We start from the raw sequence: 21164 nt of genomic DNA, 5'->3' as shown, positions 1-21164 counted from the left end.
GTTCCATTTTTTTTTTTATTGAATAAATTTATCCACTTTTGAATAGTATTCTTATCTTTTTTGTTAAGCCTTGAAATGCTACTTAATTTCAATGTCTCATCTCCGAGTTAGATTCTGCTGGCCCGAGGACAGGACCCAGACCAGGTGCTACTGTTTTGATGCCCACTGTAGCAGTACATTTGATTCGCCCAAGGATCTTGTTATAAATGCAGATTCAAATGTGTAGGCCCAGGAGTTTAGCTTTCTAACCAGCTCCAAGACGATGGAGATGCTATTCTATGGACCACATTTGGGAAAGCAGGACACTGCAGCATTTGGTAGATTACACTCTGCCACTTAAGAATGCTGGGAGGATAGCACGGGAGATTTTCCAATGCTTCTGCTAACTAAGTCTGCCCTTTGTGCTCTGAAACTTAAATTGCATGATGCTGTTCTTTCCATGGACAGGGGTTACTAAATCAGTAAAAGTGTCTACAAGTATCTGCATGTACATAGAGTCTGGGAAGGTCTAAAACACACTCTGGGGTCTTTTCTGGGAAGTCACGTAAGAACACCTAACATCTGATATAAAAATATACATATAAACATATAGTTCCACATGTATCTAGAAATCAACATAAAACAATGGCTTCCACACCATGCAGATGTTTCCTTCTGGGGATTATGATATGGGCAAGGGCAACACATATGCAACACATCTGGGATCACACACTCCAAAGCAGTGAAGGGGGAAGGGCTGTAAGAACAAAACATTCCCTTACAATACCTCTACTCATCAGTACTTTGGTGAGTTGGAGACTCAGACCCGTCCATAATGGGCGAGTGTTCTGTTGCTTCTCTGAACAAAGGAAAGCAGAGGAGGAAGAGAAGAGAGGTCATGTTAAAGAGAGGAACTGACACAGACATGATTTGTAGCTCATTGATACATTGGAAAGACTGGTTGACTACACGCCCAGTGTTAGTGACAAATAAGTCACACAGAACTTTCAACCCCCATGAGCGAGTCAAAAGACCTCTCTAGTTTTGGTAGAAGGCAGGCTTTGGCACTTTTTACCCATTTCTCATTTTCTTGTCACATCACAGAAAATAGTTATTAATGATAATTCAACTCAATCTGATGAAAGAGTTTACTTCAAGAACCAAAATACCTTTTTGTTTCAAATTTGTCTTGAGTCCTCACTAGCTATGTTTGGTGAAACCCAGGCAGGGTTCCAGACCAGCTCACTGTGTGTGCATCTGAGGGGTGCTTATAAATTCCGGAGGCTGCTGTCACTTAAATAAATACATTTGGGTCAGGTAAAATTGGATATGATGGAGAAAATCTGGGGATCCAGAGAAAGAGCCTGGAATCTGAAATTCCTTATTTAGGTGAGATGATTTACCAGTGGAGGTACCACAGATACAGAAGATCTGTCATTTTTTTTATGAATTAATCTTAGAGAGACTCCAGGGCCCTAGGCCTAGCAGCTGCCAGACCACACAAGCTAGAGCTGGAGTGTGGATGGTGAATAATGGAGTGTTTTCATGATCTGTAATAATGACAGAGGGGAAGTTGCTGCTCCAAAGACAGACCAAGAAGTGGGAGTGGACACAAGAAATTTGAGTGGGAGGCTTTGTTAAAACACAGACTTCCAGATCTGCCCCCAGACTTTTTGACTCAGTAGGCCATGGGTGGGCCTGAGAACCCGCACTTCTAACAAGATCCCAGGTGACGTTCATGCTGCTGGTCTGGGGACTGCACTTTACGGACGACTGGCCTAATGGAAAGAGACAGGGCTTATGTCTCACAGAGCACAGGGCTGAGTGTCAGCTTCAACCAGCCATTGTGACTTGGGGCCAAGCACTTATTTTCTCTTAGCCTCATCTATAAAATGTAAAGATGCGATACTTCCCGAGCGAGGTTGCAATGAGATTATATGAGCTCACATATGTTAGAAGAAGCTTCCAACCTTTGAGTATACAGCAAGCACTTAATAAACATTAGCTCTCCTACCTTCTGTTAAATACTAAGGACCCATAAAGCCTGGTTTTAAATTACTACAGATAAATTTGCAGAAACAAAAAATGTCTGCCAAGCATGAGAGTCAGAAATGTGGTCCGTGGAGCCAATTCTGGTCCTGTTGTGTTTTGATGATTCAACTCACAGACAGCTGTCATATTTTCCCAGACACTCCCACCGATGCTTCAGAAAATGAGAAACTGAATAGAGCTAGATAAAGGGACCCTTTACTTTTTTAACCAACAGATAGTGATAGTATATAACATCCATTTAGAGGTAATGTCTTAGGAGCAACAGAAGAGGCAGGAACTGTGAGCACAGCAAGCTACGTGTACCCCCTCAGACTCTGCAGCAGATCAGAACATCCTAAATATCCCTGAGATTACGATGTTTGTTTATGCTGAAAGCTATAAGGAGAGTTGAATTTTGGGTTATTTTTCTGTGGGCCATTTCTTAAAGGTCTCAAGATACCTGATCCCCTTTGTGTGTTGATTAAGTGGTTGGCCAGGACAGAGATGGGATCTGAGCCTCCTGTCTTTTTCTTAAGATGCATCCTGATACCAAGGCAGTGAGCACCCTGAGGAGCAGGCAAAACGTGGGACCAGAGGCAGCCCAGGGTGCTCACACCGGTCTCTTTCTCCCCTTCCTCTTCTGTGTCTGGCATTCTGAAGTTGTCTTGGTATAACTGGAACTTAAGTCACATGCTGTCTGGAATTCTGACCAAAGCAGTGCAGTTGGACTTGTGACACCCACTTCCCCACATTTCTGGGGCCATGGGCCAGCTTTACAAGGAATTAGAGAGAATTCCCCATCTAAAGGATAGCGATGGAAAGGAGAGGGGTAGAAGGAACAGCAGTTCATGGGCCTTCGCTGGAAAGGAAGGAAGTTCCTAGTAATGAAGAACACTCGCCATTCTTTTCCTGATAAACCCTCCGTTACTAGAATCTCATATTCATTACACTCTTCCTGAAGAGGAAGGCTGAGGATCATTCTAGAACCTGGAAGAGGAGGATGAAAGGTCTGATCGGAACTCACCCAGTCTGCCAGGTTAGGATGTGGTGGGGACTGCTTGGGGGCGTTGCTCCAATTTCACTCGATGGCGTTGAGCTTCTCTGGCTTTGAGGTAAGGCAGCTGTATGCAGGTGGTGCAGAAAAGATGCGTCAGACACCAGTCAAGTGAAGGAGCTTCTTTCCAGAGATGCTGGATGCGACCCCTTGCAGGGCCACAGTGGGCAAATATCCACCCCCTACACCCATGCATCTCCTCCACACCATGCAGCAGCTCCATCCTCAGTCAAGCTGACCTGGGATCCGAGGTCCCCACTTTGCCACTGGAAAGTGGCCACAGGGATGGCGGCAGCCTCCACAGTAGCAAAGAACCTGACGGCCCACAGACCTTGGAGGGAGTCCTGGGCAGGGCTAGTGCAGGAGGGCCTATTTCTCTGGACACCAGGAAGCGACACCTCAGGGCATTTGTAGATGTGGCCCCAGTGTCAAAACTGTGCCTGTGTCTTGAACAGAGAACTTCCAGAAAGGTTCTCAGAGCTTGCTGTCTGCCATTTCAGGCTTATAATATACCCCTTTGGACACTTTAAAGGGCGCTGGGCCTTTAATAGTTCATCCAAATCTGACTACTAGGAGTTTATTGACATGGCAGACTTTCTCCAGTTGGGAAAGTTTAGTAAGAAGTAAAGCCTCCTTAAATGCATCCTCTGCTTTCTTGGGAATGGAATCTTTATAATCAGAAAACCACAGATATACTTCTTAACATTTTCAGTTTAAAACATGTTCCAAAAGATTTTACCTAATCTCTTTAAATAAAGCATATCTACTAGACAAGTGCTAACGCTTTGATGGAACATAAACCCTTCCAGCCCTCTTCAGAGCGCTGCTGCTTCCGGTAGGGTAACAGGCTCAGCATGTCCATTCATTCCCTCTCCCGGTGCTCCAGGAAGTCGATGGCAGACTTCACTGGGCTTATTTTACAGGTGGAGGAATATGGAGATGGTTCTGGGGTTTTGAAGTCCATGGTTCTCCCATGGTCGCCTGAAGCATTTTTATTATTATCTCTGGAACTTGTCATTTGACTGATGCACCATAATAAATGAGCCAGAACCAAGGAGCCTGTGGCCTGGCACACCTGGGGCAGCTGCAGGTCCTTCCTCTTTGCCCTGCTCTCTCTAGGCCCCCAGAATCTCTTTCAGCTCCCCAAAGATGACCTCCTATTTTCTGTCTTTAGAATCACCCCTTTCCTCTAATCTTCAACCACTTTCTATGCACAAGTCCAGACTTGCAGTACCTTCCATTTGCTATTGATTCTCATTTCATTCTACTTTTAAAATCATTTTTATTACATGTCAACATCCTCCCCCTTTCTTTTCCTACAGTCAGTATGAGGCAGGATCTCGCCACTGCACGAGTTCCCCTCTCCTTATGAATGCCATGAGCATGGAAATGAGTTAGTCCGTGCCAGGCCCAGAGCCCGGCCAGCACCAGTACTGAACAAGTGTTGTTATTATTGCCAGGATTCTCTCAGAGAGGGAGTAGGAAGGCAGTGTGACTTCTTAGGGGAAAGCATGGTTTCTTCCCTTTGTTACTTAATTCCTCCTGCTCTGAGTACAAAAATAAAGTAACCCTTCATTTGATTATGAAACTCTGAAAGCTCTTTACAAAAATGACTGTGGTTATATCCTAACACCATTGAAAAGCGAGGCAAGGAGCAGTTATCCATGTGGTCACAGTGAAGTCCATTCATGGGTCACAGTGAAGTCAAGTGCCGCTCTCCAGGCTCCATCAGCCTGCCCCACCGGGGGACACACCTGCCGAATTTCAAGGCTTCCACAAGCCAAGGCCTTAAGCCAGTCACCCTCTGCAAGGTGCCACCCAGGTCTCCAACTTACCAGTGTCTTAGGTAAACCCTGAGACACCTAACTTCTTTGATTTCTGTCCTCACCAGGAGAAGTGGCTGGAGGGATGGTTTGCATGCCCACTGAGGAAGCTGAAGTAGGAGCTGGCCCAATCCACTGGGGAGGATCTGATGTGCTGTCCCACCCCCTCTGAAGTCTGTCACTCTTGGCAAAACCAGGCCCAGTATGGGAGGGGTAAAGGGGTGATTGAAAAACCTCAAGTCTCATACATCTGACAGCTAGGTTTCTGGAATTAACCATCTCTCATTCCTCACCACAGACTCTAAGACATTCTGTAAGCCCTTGAAAAGTGTCAACAGTTTGCTCATTCCGGGCCAACCCCATTCTGTCCCCATTCTCACCTGACGTGGCCTTGCACATCTGGGGCATCCTGGTGACTCGGCTGTGGGCCAGGAAGGTGCTCTGGGAGGAGGTGCTGTACTGGGAGCCACTGTCAGAGGAGGTGGAGCTGGTGTGCGACAGGCGGCTGTGCTCCTTGTGCGAGGCGGTGGAGCGCTGGTACCACTGGCGCAACTCATCGGACACGGCGGTGCGCCCCGTGCCCTTGTCGTGGGCGCACTCGCGGCCCAGCGATGGAGTCCCCAGGATCTGCGAGCGCGATGGCGTCAGGCGGCCGGCGTCGCCCTCCTCACTGGCCCTCCAGCTCTCCCGGAACAGGCCGCCCGCGGTGTAGGAATTGGAGGTCTTGAACTGTGCCTTGACGCTGTAGTGGCCCTCCTGGTCGCTCTCCAGGCTGCGCACAACCACGGGCGTGGCGCCCCCCTCAATGTACAGCGGGTACTCCTTGATGCGGTACTGCGAGCTGGGTTGGCTCTGACTGTGCAGGTAGACTCCAGGTGGGTTCCCGCCGCCGCCCCCCCTCGCGGCCAGGTTGGGCATGCTGCCCGAGTTCGCTGTGCCCAGCGCGCCTGCCGCCCGCTGTCTCTGCCGCTGCCTGGCACGCGCCTTGGAGGGCGAGTCCTCCGCCAGGGTGGAGTAGTTGGCATTCATCTGCGCTGGGTAGTAGTGCTCGGAGCTGGAGTGGCTGGTGCAGGATGAGCAGTCGTCCATGGGGTCTGAACCATTGCTGCTACGAGTCCGCGGGGTGTAGAAGTCGGGGCTCCCTGTGTCATTCTCAGAGCCCAGGAGCTTGCCCTGGGACTCCAGGCTGGAGCTGCGGTGCCGAAAGTGCAGAGCGAGGCTGTGCAGGCGCGTGGGGCTGAGGTCCACGGACCTGCAGGAAGACGATGGGTGGTGGGTCTGTGGGCCCAGTGGAGGGTTGGGGGCTCTGCAACCTGGGACTCAGGAGAGAGCCTCCAGCTGCTGGGAAACAGAGCTGAGCTGCCCTGGGAATCCAGGTGCTTCCCATGGTTCCCGGGTGAAAAGGAGGCAGGAGAGCAAGGCTGACCCCTGGAGTCAAGCCTGGCCTCTGCTGGGATTTTGATTCCCAGTGGGAGGTAAGACTGAAGATGGCACCCACATAAGGGTTCCCTCTGCAAAAAGTGTGCCAACAGCCAGGGCTTGCTTTCTTCCTTTTTTTTAAGTGTAAAGGAATTCCACAGATACAGAGAGAACCAAAGAAAATGCCTATTCCAGTCATTGTGTTAAACCAAATGAAATGCCCATTTTTGCAGGTCAACACAGGCCTTATGGAGACATTTCATATGGTTCAACCAAATACTATTATGAAACGCACAGATTTCCATTTCCATGAAGACTCTGAAAGGCAGGGTTGGTGGGACATGGAAAACGACTGATGGAAAAACTTACCATGCCACCATTTTGTTTGTAACGCATTCTGCTTATCGGAATCCATCCTACAAATATCCATCAATATTGCAGACAATGCTAGGGCCACATGTGAAGGTCAGGGTGGCCCTGTTGGCCAATTACACGAAGATATGAGTTCAGCTCTGACTGTCACCCAGGGGAGAATGATAAGTTCCCATCATGTGGCCCCTGGTCCCACACCACTCCGTCACTCTCTTCCAGCCATACTGGCCTCCTGGGAACATGCCAAGTTCAGGCCAGTGTGCAGGGCTTTAACCTGCTGTTCTCTACGGTATCCTCACAGCTTGCTCTCCGCCCGCCCTCTCCCGCCCCCATCCATTCAGGTCTCTGCTCGAAGTTCACCTTATGAGAGAGAGCTTCTCCAAGCTTCTAGTTCACTCTCTAGCCCCTTGCTTGGCTCATTGTTCCTCTTAGTGCTATCACCACTTGACAGATATTTATTATGACGCCCAACTGAAATGTAAGTCTGATGAGAGCCAGGGTGTGGTCTGCTTTTTTCACTGCTCTATCCCCTAGAATAATACCTGCTACACGGAGGCACCTTATAAATATGTGGTGCATGAGTGAATAAAGGCATGAATAAAATGAGTGAGAAAATCTTGCCTGGAGTGCTCTACCTGATACAAAATGGTTTACCATTTATGGATGCTCACACCTTCTCTCCTTTGAGGTATGATCCCTACAGACTCAGTTTCTGATAAAATGGAATGGTGGCTTTGGTTTTGCTTCTTTTTAGAAAATGAAGGCCTGATTCACTGGAGCCTCCCTTTTGCCCAGTCCTTTTGTTCTTTCATGAATTTATACCTTGAGGCATTAAAAAGTCCGTGATAAATTAGGCCCCGGTAAAAAGCGACAGGAGGACTCTCCAGTAAAGATCACCTCATCAGGACAAGGTGGTGTGGCCCCAGCATGCTTCCCTGCTAATCTGCCGGTCTTTCCCGCCTGCATTTTGCTTAGGCCCCTTCCTTGCGCACTGTCTGCCTGGGAGTCTCCAGCTGCCTCCTGGTCCCACTAGGCACGGGCAGTGGCAGACTGCTGCCAGCTCAGTTTTAAATCCTGCTTCATTTTAAGGAGAAACGACCTCACTAGTTCAGGCCTGACCCTAGATCATCCATTATCTGGGCCAGTTGGAGCCAGAGAGATCCAGTTTTACACAGGCAGTGGCCCGAGGGCCGGGTGGACTCACCTTGTGGAATGAACGTAGTGGGGACTCCGTACACGCAGGTCTGGTGTGGACGGCATGCTGGACTGCGAGTTCCAGTGAGGAAGGCTGCGGATGGGGCTGTTCTGGAGGGAGCTGCTTCCCCCTCCAGCTTCGGCACAGCTCCCTGTGCTGGGGAAACGCTTGTGGCTGCTGCAAACCAGAGGAAGCCGCTGGTCACCGCCACAGTGCTGCACCCGTGCCCAGGAGCTGACTAGCCTCCAAGACATCAACCTTGGTGTTGGGTGGGCTTGCTCAGGATTCCCACCCTTACTCCCTCCGACCTCCGAGCCTTTCCCTGAGAATCCTTATCCCTGGCCCCTGGGTCCTGGTCAGCCTTCACTGGGACAGGGAGCATGGCTGTCTGTGAAGCCACTGTCCTAAACTGCAGTTTCTGTTTTCCAACAGACAAACATTTACTTGACTGGACACCCACTTGGAGCTTAAATGGTGTAATGAAAGGACATGAGAAAACCAGAGAAGCCAACCAAAAATGCCTCTCCAAAAGCTCTCTCCAAGATCAGCCCAGGGACGAGCTGATAATGCACAGCTGAGATTACAGTGTTTGGCTCCAGAATCCTGTTGGCTGATGGCTTAGGGTTCTGAACCACTTCGGGATTCCTACGAGAAGGCTGTCACTTGCCATTTTGGAATAGTACCGCCCAAGACTTCCTGATTAATTTCCGTGGAATTTAGCAACATTAAAGCCATCTGCCAACACGTTGGCTGTGAGCCAAAACCCCCATTTTCCCTTGGGATGACAATTTTGCACCTGGACAGGTCAGCATCCCTGTTGAAAGTCAACCCCTGGAAGGAGTTCGGTTGATTTGGATTTTGTAATTTGTGGATGCCATTTGGGACAGCCCACTGATGCTTTCGATAGCTGTTGACCATGCCTCTCGTGGCCTTCCCCACCCAGCTCACCTGGAATGACTGTGGGAGGAACGTTTCTTGACCTTCTCATACGGCTCATCTAACGAGGACTCACTCCACATTTTGGGCTTTAAGGGTGACTTGTCATAGTCGTTGCGGTGATAGTGCATCTGCCTGAGTCCCTCCAGGGACTGGGGAGGAGGGGGCCTGTTATGCGATGATGGTGGCCGAGGAGGAAGTCCCTTGTGAGGAGACTGTAAGGGGGACAGTGTGCTGGAGACCTGAGAGTCTTCTGCGCAAAGACGGAGAGAGAGCAACTGAGCAAGGGTCGTCCTTCCTACTGACTCCAGACAGGCTCCCACCCACCTCTGCCCCAATAGCAACACCCAGGGGCCAGGCCAGCATTCACTCTTGAAGGTGCCCATGACGCTTCCCCAGTTGCCAAACAAGTCAATCCAGAACAAAAACTATGAGCAGCATTTAATGGGAAGAGGAGGCTCAATTCTGATGAGCTACAAATGGAGTAAACCCAAATTTCATTAAATCCCATGGGTTAACACTTGCTTCATACCAAACAGCAAAATGTCCTCATTGTTGTACGTTTTCTTTCAATAGACAGGACATATCTCATTTGCTTTGGGGGATTTCAGCTCCATGAGGGTTTTGTCTAGTCTGTTAACTGCTATATCCTTAGTGTCTACAATGGTTATTGACACATAGTAGGTAATCAATTAAGTCATTTGTTAGAAAAAAAAATGAATAAAACCATATCTGTTCAGAGTAATGATCTACTGGTGGCTCTAGGAACCGACTCTGCTTTTTCCAGAACTATATACACAGTTTTTAAAATGTTCCCATAAAATATTTTCATTTTGGAACTGCCTTAGGTTCTTTGGGAAGGAGATGGGCTACAACTATTACAAAAGAACTAGAGGCCCAGTACACGATTTCGTGCATGGGGGGTGGGAGGGGAGGGGGTGTCCTTCAGCCCAGCCTGCACACTTTCCAATCTGGGACCCCTTGAGGGATGTCCAGTGGGATCGGGCCTAAACAGGCAGTCAGACATCCCTCTCACAATCCAGGACTGCTGGCTCCCAACCGCTTGCCTGCCTGCCTGCCTGCCTGATTGCCCCTAACCGCTTCTGCATGCCAGCCTGATCACCCCTTAACCACTCCCCTGCCAGCCTGATCGATGCCTAACTGCTCCCCTGCCGGCCTGATTGCCCCTAACTGCCCTCCCCTGACAGCCTGGTCACCCCTAACTGCCCTCCCCTGCTGGCCTGGTCCCCCCCCAACTACCCTCCCCTGCTGGCCTGGTCACTCCCAACTGCCCTCCCCTGCAGGCGTGGTCACCCCTAACTGCCCTCCCCTGCAGGCCTGGTCCCCCCTAACTGCCCTCCCCTGCAGGCCTGGTCCCCCCTAACTGCCCTCCCCTGACAGCCTGGTCACCCCTAACTGCCCTCACCTGCTGGCCTGGTCCCCTCCAACTACCCTCCCCTGAAGGCCTGATCGCCCCTTAACTGCCCTCCCTTGCAGGCCTGGTCCCTCCCAACTGCCCTCCCCTGCTGGTCTGATTGCCCACAACTGCCCTCCCCTGCCGGCCATCTTGTGGTGGCCATCTTGTGTCCACATGGGGGTGGCCATCATGTGTGTTGGAGTGATGGTCAATTTGCATATTACCTCTTTATTATATAGGATAGAAGACCATGCCCTACCCTCAGGGGAGTAACACTCTAACATCAATGGCCATAGGACTTTCGGAGGAAGTGAATTCAGTTAGTCAGGCAAAGAGCTGTGGTTCAGAAGGGATTTCAGCAGTGGCCTGGCAGAGAGGAAAACGAAAGGAAGAAGCCAGGACCAGATACAGCTGGCCCAGCAGCTGGTAAGGAGGATCAGAGGGTGACAGGGAGGAGCTCTGGTCAAGTGCAAGAGCACGAGACCTTCTGTGGGCGCCGAGATAAGCAAGGTGCCCTACTGACAGGGCCCTTTCATTCCAGAATCAGGTGTCAGGATTGGGTGTGAAAGCCACAGGAAAACTAGGCATGGATGCATTAGGATGAAAGTCCTGTTTAGTCATCTGGCAGGGTTCACAAAAGGGTAGGATCCAGGGAGGGTTGGGGAGGGGTTAGAGAATATATCCAGTGGTGAGAGCCCCCTGGAGGGCAGCACTGAGCAGAGAGGCAGGAAAAAATCAGTGTTCCTTGTGGAAGCTGAGGTGGGAGTTTGAGGGGAACAATACCCAGAAGAAACCTCAAACCCCAATAACAATTCATGTGATCCTAAATCCACTTCCAAAGAGTGTTCCTTTCACAGACTACTTCTCAGTCCCCAAGACCTGAGCATGTGCTATGCTTCCCCGGCTCCTGCATCTCTTAGATCAGTAAAGGGAAGGGCCCCTAGATGGGGTAAGCCTGCACTAGGGAGGCAGTAACACCGCCCGGTAGTCTGGGGGTTTGCAACATGGGGAAGAAGCTAATCATAAATGATGCATCAGAATTAGCCAATGTCAATGTATAATGCCCCCAACTCCTCAGTTACAAAGGAATCTCATGAAATTGTTCTCATTTCCTCCCCCCAGAGAGACTGGGGTCCACAGAGGCCAAAACCAGGGCTGGATCTCTGATCTTCAAAACACAGCTCTCTCCCCTGCAGCCCCACTTCCTCCTCACCCACGTAACCAAGTGACCATAAGAATATTACAGTGTGATTGATAATAGCAGGGCCAAGACGACTGGGTAAATAACCCGCCAGCCTTTCCCCACATCAACAGCAATTATTATTATTCTTGCGATTATCCACATTAGTCTGACCTGGGTAGACCTTCTCTGTTTTCCATCTAAATAGCTACGTATCACTGCCCACCTGCGTTTTCCCTAAGGGGTAAAAAATTAACTGCCACTTAATATATTTCCATTTCATTAATGTCCTGGCCTCACAAGTTTGGGGTTAAATCCGTAGGAACGTGCTCAGAGATGGTTCTGGGTTGGACTTCTTTCCTATTCTATGTCAGGTGTGGCCTAGGGGTCCGGGCTGGGGTCATTTCTGTTTTTCCTGCTCCCTCCAGGCTCTCCTAGCAGGTTTCAATCTTTGATTTGTGATCCAAACCAAAGTCTGCCGCTTTCCTCCAGAAATATGAATATGCTAAAGGAAACTATGTGTGGTGTAGATATTCTCTGTTTAGGTAAAAATGTGGTTTGGCAACTAATAAAGTAAAGTACAACTCACTGACTATCATATCACCTTAAATCTGACCTCTCAGGCACAGAAAACACTAAAATTCCAATAGAAATGGTTTACATAGCACCCAGCAACTCCCAACCAACTCAGTGACTATCGGGCAGTGAGAGAATTGCAGGGAAGCTGGGGCCATCCTGGCCCGGCTCTCGCCGTTACACTGGCCTGTCCTAGGCTACACAGAGCTTAACCCAGTTTAATCCGAGCCCCTTCCCAGTGCTCCCAACCACCTACCATCCTCCAGAACAAGGGCATCGGAGAGGGAACTGTCTTCACTGCCAATATTTCCATCTGAGAAGACAAAAAGCAAAAGTCTGAGAGTTTATCACATCCTTTAGACAAAGGCCTGTCTGTAAAAATCATGTGTTTAGCATATCCTTATCTTTCTAATCAGAGAGAATCCATGAAATACAATCCAAATGCTGCTGGGCATTTCTATGACAGCCCGTGCCATGGCTCATGAGCTCACTCCCACCCCCGACACTCAATATCTTTGTGCTCTTGTTAGACAGGGCACTGCAATGCTGAGTGGCTTTATATCCAATAGGCTGCCTGCCGGGTTAGGTCACACCATGGTCTCAAGCCCATTCCCAGGGCATGTTCTGATCGACCTATAGGAAGTGAACTGCTATTGATTGTACAAATGTGAAACTAGGGTGAGAAACTTGGCTTTGCTCACAGGGCAACAAATGGCTTCTCAATAAATGTCTTAAGCCATTAGTGGTGGTGGTGGTGGTGGTGGTGGGGTGAGGGGGTGGGGGAAGCTGCTAAATTCAGCTTCTATCTCTACAAAGCTTATTTTCATAGACCCCATTCAACTAACCATGAGAACATGCCAAAGAGGGAGACAGTAAGGTAATCCTCCCCGCTAAACATCTGGGGAAACTGAGGCACAGCTAGGGAGCTGGTTTGTCTGGGATTGCTCAACTCTCCTGGCAATAGGTCTTTGGATACCAAGTTTAGTGTTTTTCTTTTGAAATAAAAAATCATGCTGCCTGGCCGGTGTTGCTCAGTGGTTAAGAATGGACCTATGAACCAGAAGGTCATGGTGATTCCTGGTTAGGGCACATGTTCAGGTTGTGGGATTGATCCCCTGTGTGGGGCATGCAGGAGGCAGCTGATCAATGATTCTCTTTCATCACTGATGTTTCTATATCTCTCTCTCCCTCTCCCTTCCTCTCTGAAATTAAAAAAATATATATATTCCTAACAGAATAGCCCTCACTGGTTAATTAGATTGCTTAGGGCATGCTGGGAGCTGGGCTCTGGCCCACTCTCAGGCCTGGCTCCCGCTCCCGGGGCAGTGGGGGCAGCCTGCCGTGCAGAGGGGCTCAGCACTGACCGTCAATGATGAGCGAGGCCCTCTGGGTGGGCTTCTTCCCAGACTTGATGCGGTTCTCATTGATGGCATTCTCAATCTCCTGCAGCTTTTTCAGGGCATTCAGATAGGAGGTTTTCCTTTGTTTCTTCAGTTTTTTGCTGACGTTGGGGTCGCTGGCGAGGCGGCGGGCAGCCTCTGTAATCTGGGATTGAATGGCAAACTCTCGTTCCAGGCGTTCCAGCTCGGCTTCCTGTGGGAGGGAGAGCCAGGGTTTCACCTCTGTCCTTTCCGCCCCCGCCCCCCAAGGCGAGCCAGCCTTCCTTACTCCTGGGGGCCACAGCACTAGGCACCCAGCAGTCCCACTGCCTAAGGCAGTGATCCTGTTCCTAAAATCTCTGGCAGCCAGTGCCCTGGGCACACACACTTTTGAGACCGTGGCCCTTGTTCCACTCTGGAGACAAGGTTGGTCTGCACAGGGGATCCATCACTGAGAAGCAAGGGGCCCCCATGCTGAGGGCCTGGGGCCTCCTGGCTTCATTTCCATGGTCTCCACATGGTTCAAGAAGACCAAGCCTTCATGGAAATTCAGACCCATTCGGTTTGAATGGGCACAGGATGCAGCACTATTTTCAGAGCACCTTTCTGTCCTGCTCTGTGGGCCTGCTGACGGGAGCTCCCACGTGCCCCTCTCCCCCACCTTCCCCACACCCCTCTGTCTCTCAGATGTTGAACCCTCTGTGCTGGAGCCTGGGAACGAGTCAGCAGGGACAAGGACGGAGTGAGCTGTGAGTGGGACTCCGCCAGCCAGCTGTGCTGACAGCCCTGGTTCAAACACCGCTCCATGGCTTTGTGGACACCCAGGACAGTCTCACCGCTTAAACTGAGCCCAGCACATGCTGGCAGCCCCGTCTGCACAGATGGCCACCTGCTGTGGGGGAGGGGGGGAGTGTGCAAGTGTGTTTCCAAGAGAAAAGGGAGTTTGTTCTTCAGAGAGCAACTCTGCAACATGCCAGCTAATTCTGCGGTCTTTCTTTTGAGGGATTTTGGACCACGATATGCAGGGACAGGTGAGAAAGACGGGGATGCACATGGAATTCTCCAGGAACTAAAGGCATATTTTGCTGACAAGTGTGAAGGAGCAGCTGGTGAGAAGGTGTGGTGAGATGGGACTGCGGGAAGGACAATGGGGCTGGGGCGGGTCGAACACTCACTAAGGTGGGGTCTCCTCATAAAAGTTGAGTGCCTGGTATCTGCCCAGCACAGGGGAGAGGAAGTTCCCCAGGTAATTCTGATGACAGCAGATTTGAGATATACTTGACCAGATGGTCTTCTAAATCCCACCCGCCCTCCGGTTATATTTCTGCCTCTTCCACAGGCTGCACCTGTCCTGTAACATCCCCTTCTCCACCTCAAGCTACTCAAGTTCATTGCTCATCAAGCAGGTGTGAAGACCCAAGTTAAACTTCCTAAATATAGTAGTAGCTCACTTAACCCTGGATCTGGCCCAAAGAAATAAGGACTCTGCAATGCACTTCATTGTGCAGAACAGGAAACTGCCAGGTGAAGATGCAGATTTGGGTGAAGCATTCGGTGCAGCCCCCAGCCCCCTGGGACCTCCTGGTGCAGATTTCAGCAGACTGGCCCCCGCTTCCACCCACTCCAGGACGCCGTGTTCTGGTGACTTCACCTGCATGCTAACCAGTGGGCATGCGCTCAGTAACCAGGGTTGGGAGGCCGTTAAAAAGACACGCAATGGGCATTGTTAGAATGGTTCTCCCAAGATTCACCTCACAGCTTGCGACAGGCCTATCCTGTCAGATAAACAACTTGCACTAAAAGCAAAATGCTTAGGAACGCTCAACTAGCTCATCCTACCCTGGGAGCCACGTACTGACCAACCTGCGAATGTAACAAGAGGCGAAGGGAAACACTGAGCAGAAAGGGGAAAGGGCAGCTGGCACTGTGCAGAATGCTGCAGCTGTGACAGAAAACCTGGGAGCCCCCACAAACAGACAACGAGGGTGATGTGAGAGAACCCAACACCAGGAAGAAGGACACACCTCTCCCTTGGGCAGGATTTTCTGTTCATCCAGCTTGAAGGCCGTCCCGATTCTTCTTCGAACAATGGGTGGTTCCTCCCCCGGGTCCAGGGGATATTCCACAGGCAGTTTGCCCGTCAGCTCCTGCAGATGTGCAACAGCAGGAGGGCGGGATCAGGGGGCAGGTGCTTGTTTCCAGGACACACACACACACACACACACACACACACACACACACCACTCTGCAATGCACACATTCAAAATAGTACCTTTAAGCAAAATGCCTAAATGAGCGTTAATAAGAGTTTTTGAGATGTGATGTCATTTCTCTAAAAATGGATGAGAGCAGCCTTTTTTACAGAACAGATGCACTTTGAAAAGTTCTTCTGAAAGTAACTGTCTGTGACGTAAACAAAGTTGCTTTAGATTTCATCATAAAACTTGCATTTCATACATTCGTTAGTTTCCCAAGTGATTCCTGCGTGCCTACTCTGTGCCACACACATCTCTGATCTTTCTGGCTCCCGTGCTGTGCCCCTGCACCCCGTCCTCCCTCACTGACAGCTGAGATTGAAGTGTCTTCCACATAGGCTTTCTTAGGAAGAGTGGTATCTATATGGAAAGCCCCAGAAAAATGCATAAGACAAATTAGAAACTAAATATAATAATTATTCCCCTCAGGCCAACACTCAGGGAACAGGCTGAGCTTAAAAGACATTAAATGTACACAAATAAGAACTGAAAATAAACCCGTAATATTGACACATCTATTAAAACACATCTGTTGAGTGTATATGTTGGACTCTGAAAATCTAATTGTTGCGAGTACAATGACAGTGAGCTTAGTTGACACATGGCCACAGTGACAATGACCCTGCAAACACCAGGTCAGCGGCATGAGTCCAGATTAGAATTGGGCTCCATATGAGGGGCTATGTCTGGGCTAAATAAAGATCAAATCTGAGTGAGCAGCTAATCCATGTGGTGGAGCCAAGGTATCAGTTGTGAGGAGTCACTTCCAGGGACAAGAAAATCCTGGGAGAGCCGCTGTGAGCTGCCAATGGCACAGGTGGCTGGCACAGGTGGCAAAGCCCAGCCCTGGTTTCTAGTCCCAAATCAGTATCTGTGCTGCACAGACTCAAGGAAGAGCTCACAGTTCAGCATCATCACGAAAGGCCGTTGTGTCGGGTGGCCCAGTGCGAGTGTCCCACAGGCGGGAAGCCGGGACCAGCAGATTCCAGGTGCTGATCCACCTTCTAAGAGGAGGAGTGGCCCTGACCGGTTTGGCTCAGTGGATAGAGCGTCGGCCTGCAGACTGAAGGGTCCCAGGTTCGATTCTGGTCAAGGGCTTGTACCCTGGTTGCGGGCACATCCCCAGTAGGGGGTGTGCAGGAGGCAGCTGAACCATGTTTCTCTCTCATTGATGTTTCTATCTCTCTATCCCTCTCCCTTCCTCTCTGTAAAAAATCAATAAAAAATATATTTTTTTTTAAAAAAAGAGGAGGAGTGGTCTGGCTTCTCCCACCATTCTGTGTGTGTGTGTGTGTGTGTGTGTGTGTGTGCTCACTGGGGTGTGGGGTGTGCACACGCACACACTGGGGTGTATGGGCATGTGCAATGGTGCGTGCATGTGAGTGCACCTGGAGTGCACCAGCACCCCGCTCCCCGCTCCCCTGGGCGGTGCCCCTTCCCTGCTCTGCACCTGAGAATGAGCCCTTGGCCTTTTTGTCCGGTGAGCATTCTAGAGGACAATGGCACACTGAGCGTGGAAGGCTCATTCTTCCTTTCTGTTTCTTTCCTTTTTTATTGTGGTTCCAATGTTGCCAAAGTCCTATGTGTTTATTCTGTGACATGTTTATCTGCTTCCCTCAAAGTCAGTCTATAAACAACATGCACACTGAGAATTTTATATTGTCAGGACTTTCTTTTTTCACCTGAAACTTATAAAAAGTAGGGGAACGTGGTTAATATGGCCAGTTAAAGTATCTGTGGTTTTAAAAAAAAATACTACGTTTTAAAAAACGAGGTTACTGATTTTCCACCATCTGCTTGACGGTCTTTGACTCAAGGCCCCAATTCTCCACATTTAATCCGATTTCACATGTAGCCAGAGCCACACGAGGAAGGAGGATTTCACACACTGTTGTGGCGCTTGACTTGGTTCCTCTTAAACTCTCGTATTGGTATTTCTGCCAAATGCTCCCGCTCCACCCATTCTGACTGCCCCGCTAGCTCTCCAGGGGACAAACTGCTCCCTGACATCCGGAGCGGAGGGCACGGTGTGTGGCACAGACAGAGGCAGCCGAGGCTCTCCTGCCCCCGACTACAGAGGCGTCCGGAGACCAGAATGGGAGACGTCACAAAGCAATCTGCCTGGTGCCAGAGAGGGTATCCCTTCTGCTCAAGCTGTTTTGTGCTGTCAACATTGTAAGAAGCGAAAGCTTTGTTTTCCTGATTTTGCTTTTCGTTTTAGGAGACACAGTGAGACCTTCTTTAACACACGCTAACCCTGCCCTGACACGTTTCTCCAATTTTCTGATGCTGACTCCCTGCTGGGTTTAGGGACATTGTCTCTATTAAAAACAAAACAAGTCTTTACAAATTATTAAATGCAGACACCCAAAGCCATACTTTTTAAATTCTTTGAGCATATTCTTTATATAAATGCCGGTGGCTGCTGCAAACCAGAGGAGGACATGCTGGTCATCACCAAAGAGCCACCACACCTTTCCCTGGGAGCTTTAGGACATCAAGAAAAAGCTTGCTGGGGGCCCCTCCCTCCCCCCTCCCTCCCTCAGGGCATGTGCTTTCCTAAGATTTGCAGTGGTTTGTGCTAATGTGGGTCTGGTTTGAGTTGGCTCCGGTTTAAATCAATACAGTACCTAATTAAGCCAAGTGGAAATGTAATGTGATCTCATTCTAAGCCCCCTGGTTCATTTGGCTTGGGGCAAGGCACTATTACTGCGGGGAGGGGAATACAGTCTGGGAGCCTCTTTATACTTCCGATTCTCAACTGTTCACCAGTATCGCTCTGTGTAACATTATATGAACTACGATGGCTCCCTGGAGGGCTCCCGCCCTATCCTGTGCAGGTGCAAGCACATACACACGCATGTCCATGCACACACACATGCACAGTAAGGTGTATTGCATTAAAAACTCAATTCATCAAGCATGCTAACAGAGAATTGCAGAATATACAAAAGAAGGTGGAAGAGGACATTCAAATAAATACAACAGTGGCCTGTCACATCCTCTGAGTCCCAATGAAACCTGAGACCAGTGCAGACAGGAGCTTGAGGAATGTTGCTATGCATAAAACTTAAAGATATCACTAGGCTAAGACTTCATTTTTTTTTTTAAATAGTGCCACATCAGATGAGTTTTAAAGGGAATTATATATAAAGTGAAATCCTGTTTCTTTATTGATTCCTAGTGATGCTTCTCAGCATGATTTCCAAAGTTATAGTATCTGACACAGCCTCAAGGGAACAAAAGCCACAACAGTCAACTCAGACTCAAAGTCTTAGAAAATGGTGGCAAACCACTACAGTCAAGGAGGCAATAACATATGAGAAAATGCTTTATAAACTAAGGGGTATCGTGCAAACATTATTATTTACAGGTGCTACCATGACTGGTCTCTAGTGAGGTCCCACTTGAGACTCAGCTTTCACTGGTGCCCTGGAGTCCCATTAACGTCACCACTTCTGTTTCTGATGGGGCACAAGAGAGGGGTCGGATATTTCCAACGTTTATGTGTGAGGAGCTCTTGTTTTCCTCCTATGATCTCCTTGTGACCCATTCCCCTTTATAAATATGTGAAGACAGATGAGGGCTCAGACAATACAGACTTCCCCAGGCAGCAACAGTAACTGCTTACGGCTTCTCGGAGGCAGAGTTTCTTGAGCTCCTCCAGCCGCTGGCGCAGCGTTTCCTCCAGCGCTTCCTGCCGGGACTTCAAGGCAGCCAGCATGTCTTTCTTGGCGGACTGAGAGCTATCCGATTCCTGAGAACCTGTCAATAAACAGTGGGGTTACTAGGCCAGCTCAGTGGGGGACACACATCTGGACCACTAAGAAATTTAACTGGAGCCTACACTGTGGACCTGGGATTTAACCCAGGAATCAAGGAAGTGTGAAATAAAACAGGTGTTGCAAGGTTCCAAGTGTGAGGAGAGAATTCTCAGCAAGTAGTGGACTTTACAGCTGGTCAGAAGCACTGGCAGGAAAATGTACACACCTGAAAAAGAAGTTTCACTTTCTTGATTATCTTAAGACTAGAGGCCCAGTGCACGAAATTCATACACGGGAGGGGTCCCTTCAGCCCAGCCTGCACCCTCTCCAATCCGGGACCCCTCGGGGGATGTCCGACTGCCGGTCTAGACTGGCCCGGCAGTTGGACATCCCTCTCACAATCCGGGACCGCTGGCTCCTAATCGCTCACTTGCCTGCCTGCCAGGTTGCCCTCAACTGCCCCCTCCCTGCTGTCCTGGTCACCCCTAACTGCCCCCCCCTGCTGGCCTGGTCTCCCCCAATAACCCCCCTCTGCCAGCCTGGTCACCCTAACTGCCCACTCCTGCCTGCCTGGTCGCCCCTCATGGCACCCCTGCTGGCCTGGTCACCCCACACAGCCTGCTGTTCAGTCGTTTGGTCGTCCCTCACTAACCCCCTGCCGGCCTGGTCGTCCCATGCAGCCTGCTTGTTCAGTTGTTTGGTTGTTACTCTGGCCGACCCTGGGCGGCTGGGCAGCTGCCATCTGAGGCTTACCTGTGCCTTGGGCAAGCCCTGGATGGCTGGGGGGCTGAGGGGACTGGGGGACTCCAGAGGCAGGCGCATGGAGTGGCCGGACCCGCCTGGGGGTGGGCCTGGCCATGCCGTGCGCCTGCCACCCCGGCAGGGCTCAGGGGACTGGGCGCCATCATCTTGTGGCTGTGGGCGCCGCCATCTTGAGGTTGTGGCAGTCAATTAGCATATTCCCTTCTTATTGGCTGTGGGCACCACAATCTTTGTGAGGGCATGATAGTCAATTAGCATATTCCCTCTTTATTAGATAGGATATGTCAGATACCTGTTTTAACTTCACTAGCAAAATTTAATATACTTTGTACAATGAAGGGGAAAGTGAAATTGAAGCCAGTAATTTTAATACATAGTTTAAATTTTTTTCATTAAAAAATGCTGATTTTTTTTGCCTTGGCTGGCATGCTAAGTGGTTAGAGCATCGGCCTGTGCATCAAAGGGTCCCAGGTTCGAATCTCAGTCAAGGGCATGTACCGGGTTTCACAGGGTCACTGTCTCAGTCAGGGCACATGCTGGAGGCAACCAATTGATGTTTCTCTCTCTCTCTCCCCCCCCCCTCTAAAAATTCAATGGAAAAAATATCCTCAGGTAAGGATTAACTTAACAAAACAGATGCTGACATATATATACCAGTGTGTGTGTGTGTGTGTGTAAATATATATATATTTGCTCAGTACAAAGAAATTGCCCATTTAATATTAACATTTTGGAAATGCAGACATGCATCAAAATAGTCCAGAAGCTAAGCACCCAAAGATAACCACTATCATACATTTTATTTTAACCGTTTTATCTAAGCCATGCATTTAAAAATAAAATTAGATATTTACTGTGTTTTTTAACTTAATACTGTATCATGAGCAAATTCCCTCTTAATAAAAGCTACACATAGTTTTACAATGTGGCAGAACTATCTGAATGATGATTCAAATAGCAGACTGATAGATATGAAATCTTTGTGGAAGGCACACTGTGAACCAAACTAGAGGAAAATAAGC

The 21164-nt window shown here is 49.4% G+C and overlaps 1 protein-coding gene across 4 annotated transcripts in view; it reads right to left on the bottom strand.

The window, feature by feature from the left end:
• Positions 1-21164, bottom strand: part of FRMD4A (FERM domain containing 4A) — a 341454-nt gene that overhangs the window by 11377 nt on the left and 308913 nt on the right. For all 4 annotated transcript variants that reach the window (XM_079778679.1, XM_079778678.1, XM_079778680.1 and 1 more), the window contains 8 exons: positions 19248-19381; positions 15386-15508; positions 13347-13575; positions 12239-12295; positions 8822-9062; positions 7883-8050; positions 5268-6139; positions 3035-3131 (listed from right to left, as the gene is read on the bottom strand). In XM_079778679.1, the coding sequence (XP_079634805.1) occupies positions 3035-3131; positions 5268-6139; positions 7883-8050; positions 8822-9062; positions 12239-12295; positions 13347-13575; positions 15386-15508; positions 19248-19381 (1921 nt within the window). The remainder of the gene's footprint in view (positions 1-3034; positions 3132-5267; positions 6140-7882; positions 8051-8821; positions 9063-12238; positions 12296-13346; positions 13576-15385; positions 15509-19247; positions 19382-21164) is intronic.

This window comes from Cnephaeus nilssonii (assembly GCF_951640355.1).
Source record: "Cnephaeus nilssonii genome assembly, chromosome: 1".
NCBI classification, from domain to species: Eukaryota; Metazoa; Chordata; class Mammalia; order Chiroptera; family Vespertilionidae; genus Cnephaeus; species Cnephaeus nilssonii.
Note: the sequence above shows the minus strand (reverse complement) of the source record. Positions and strands in the feature narration are given on the sequence as shown.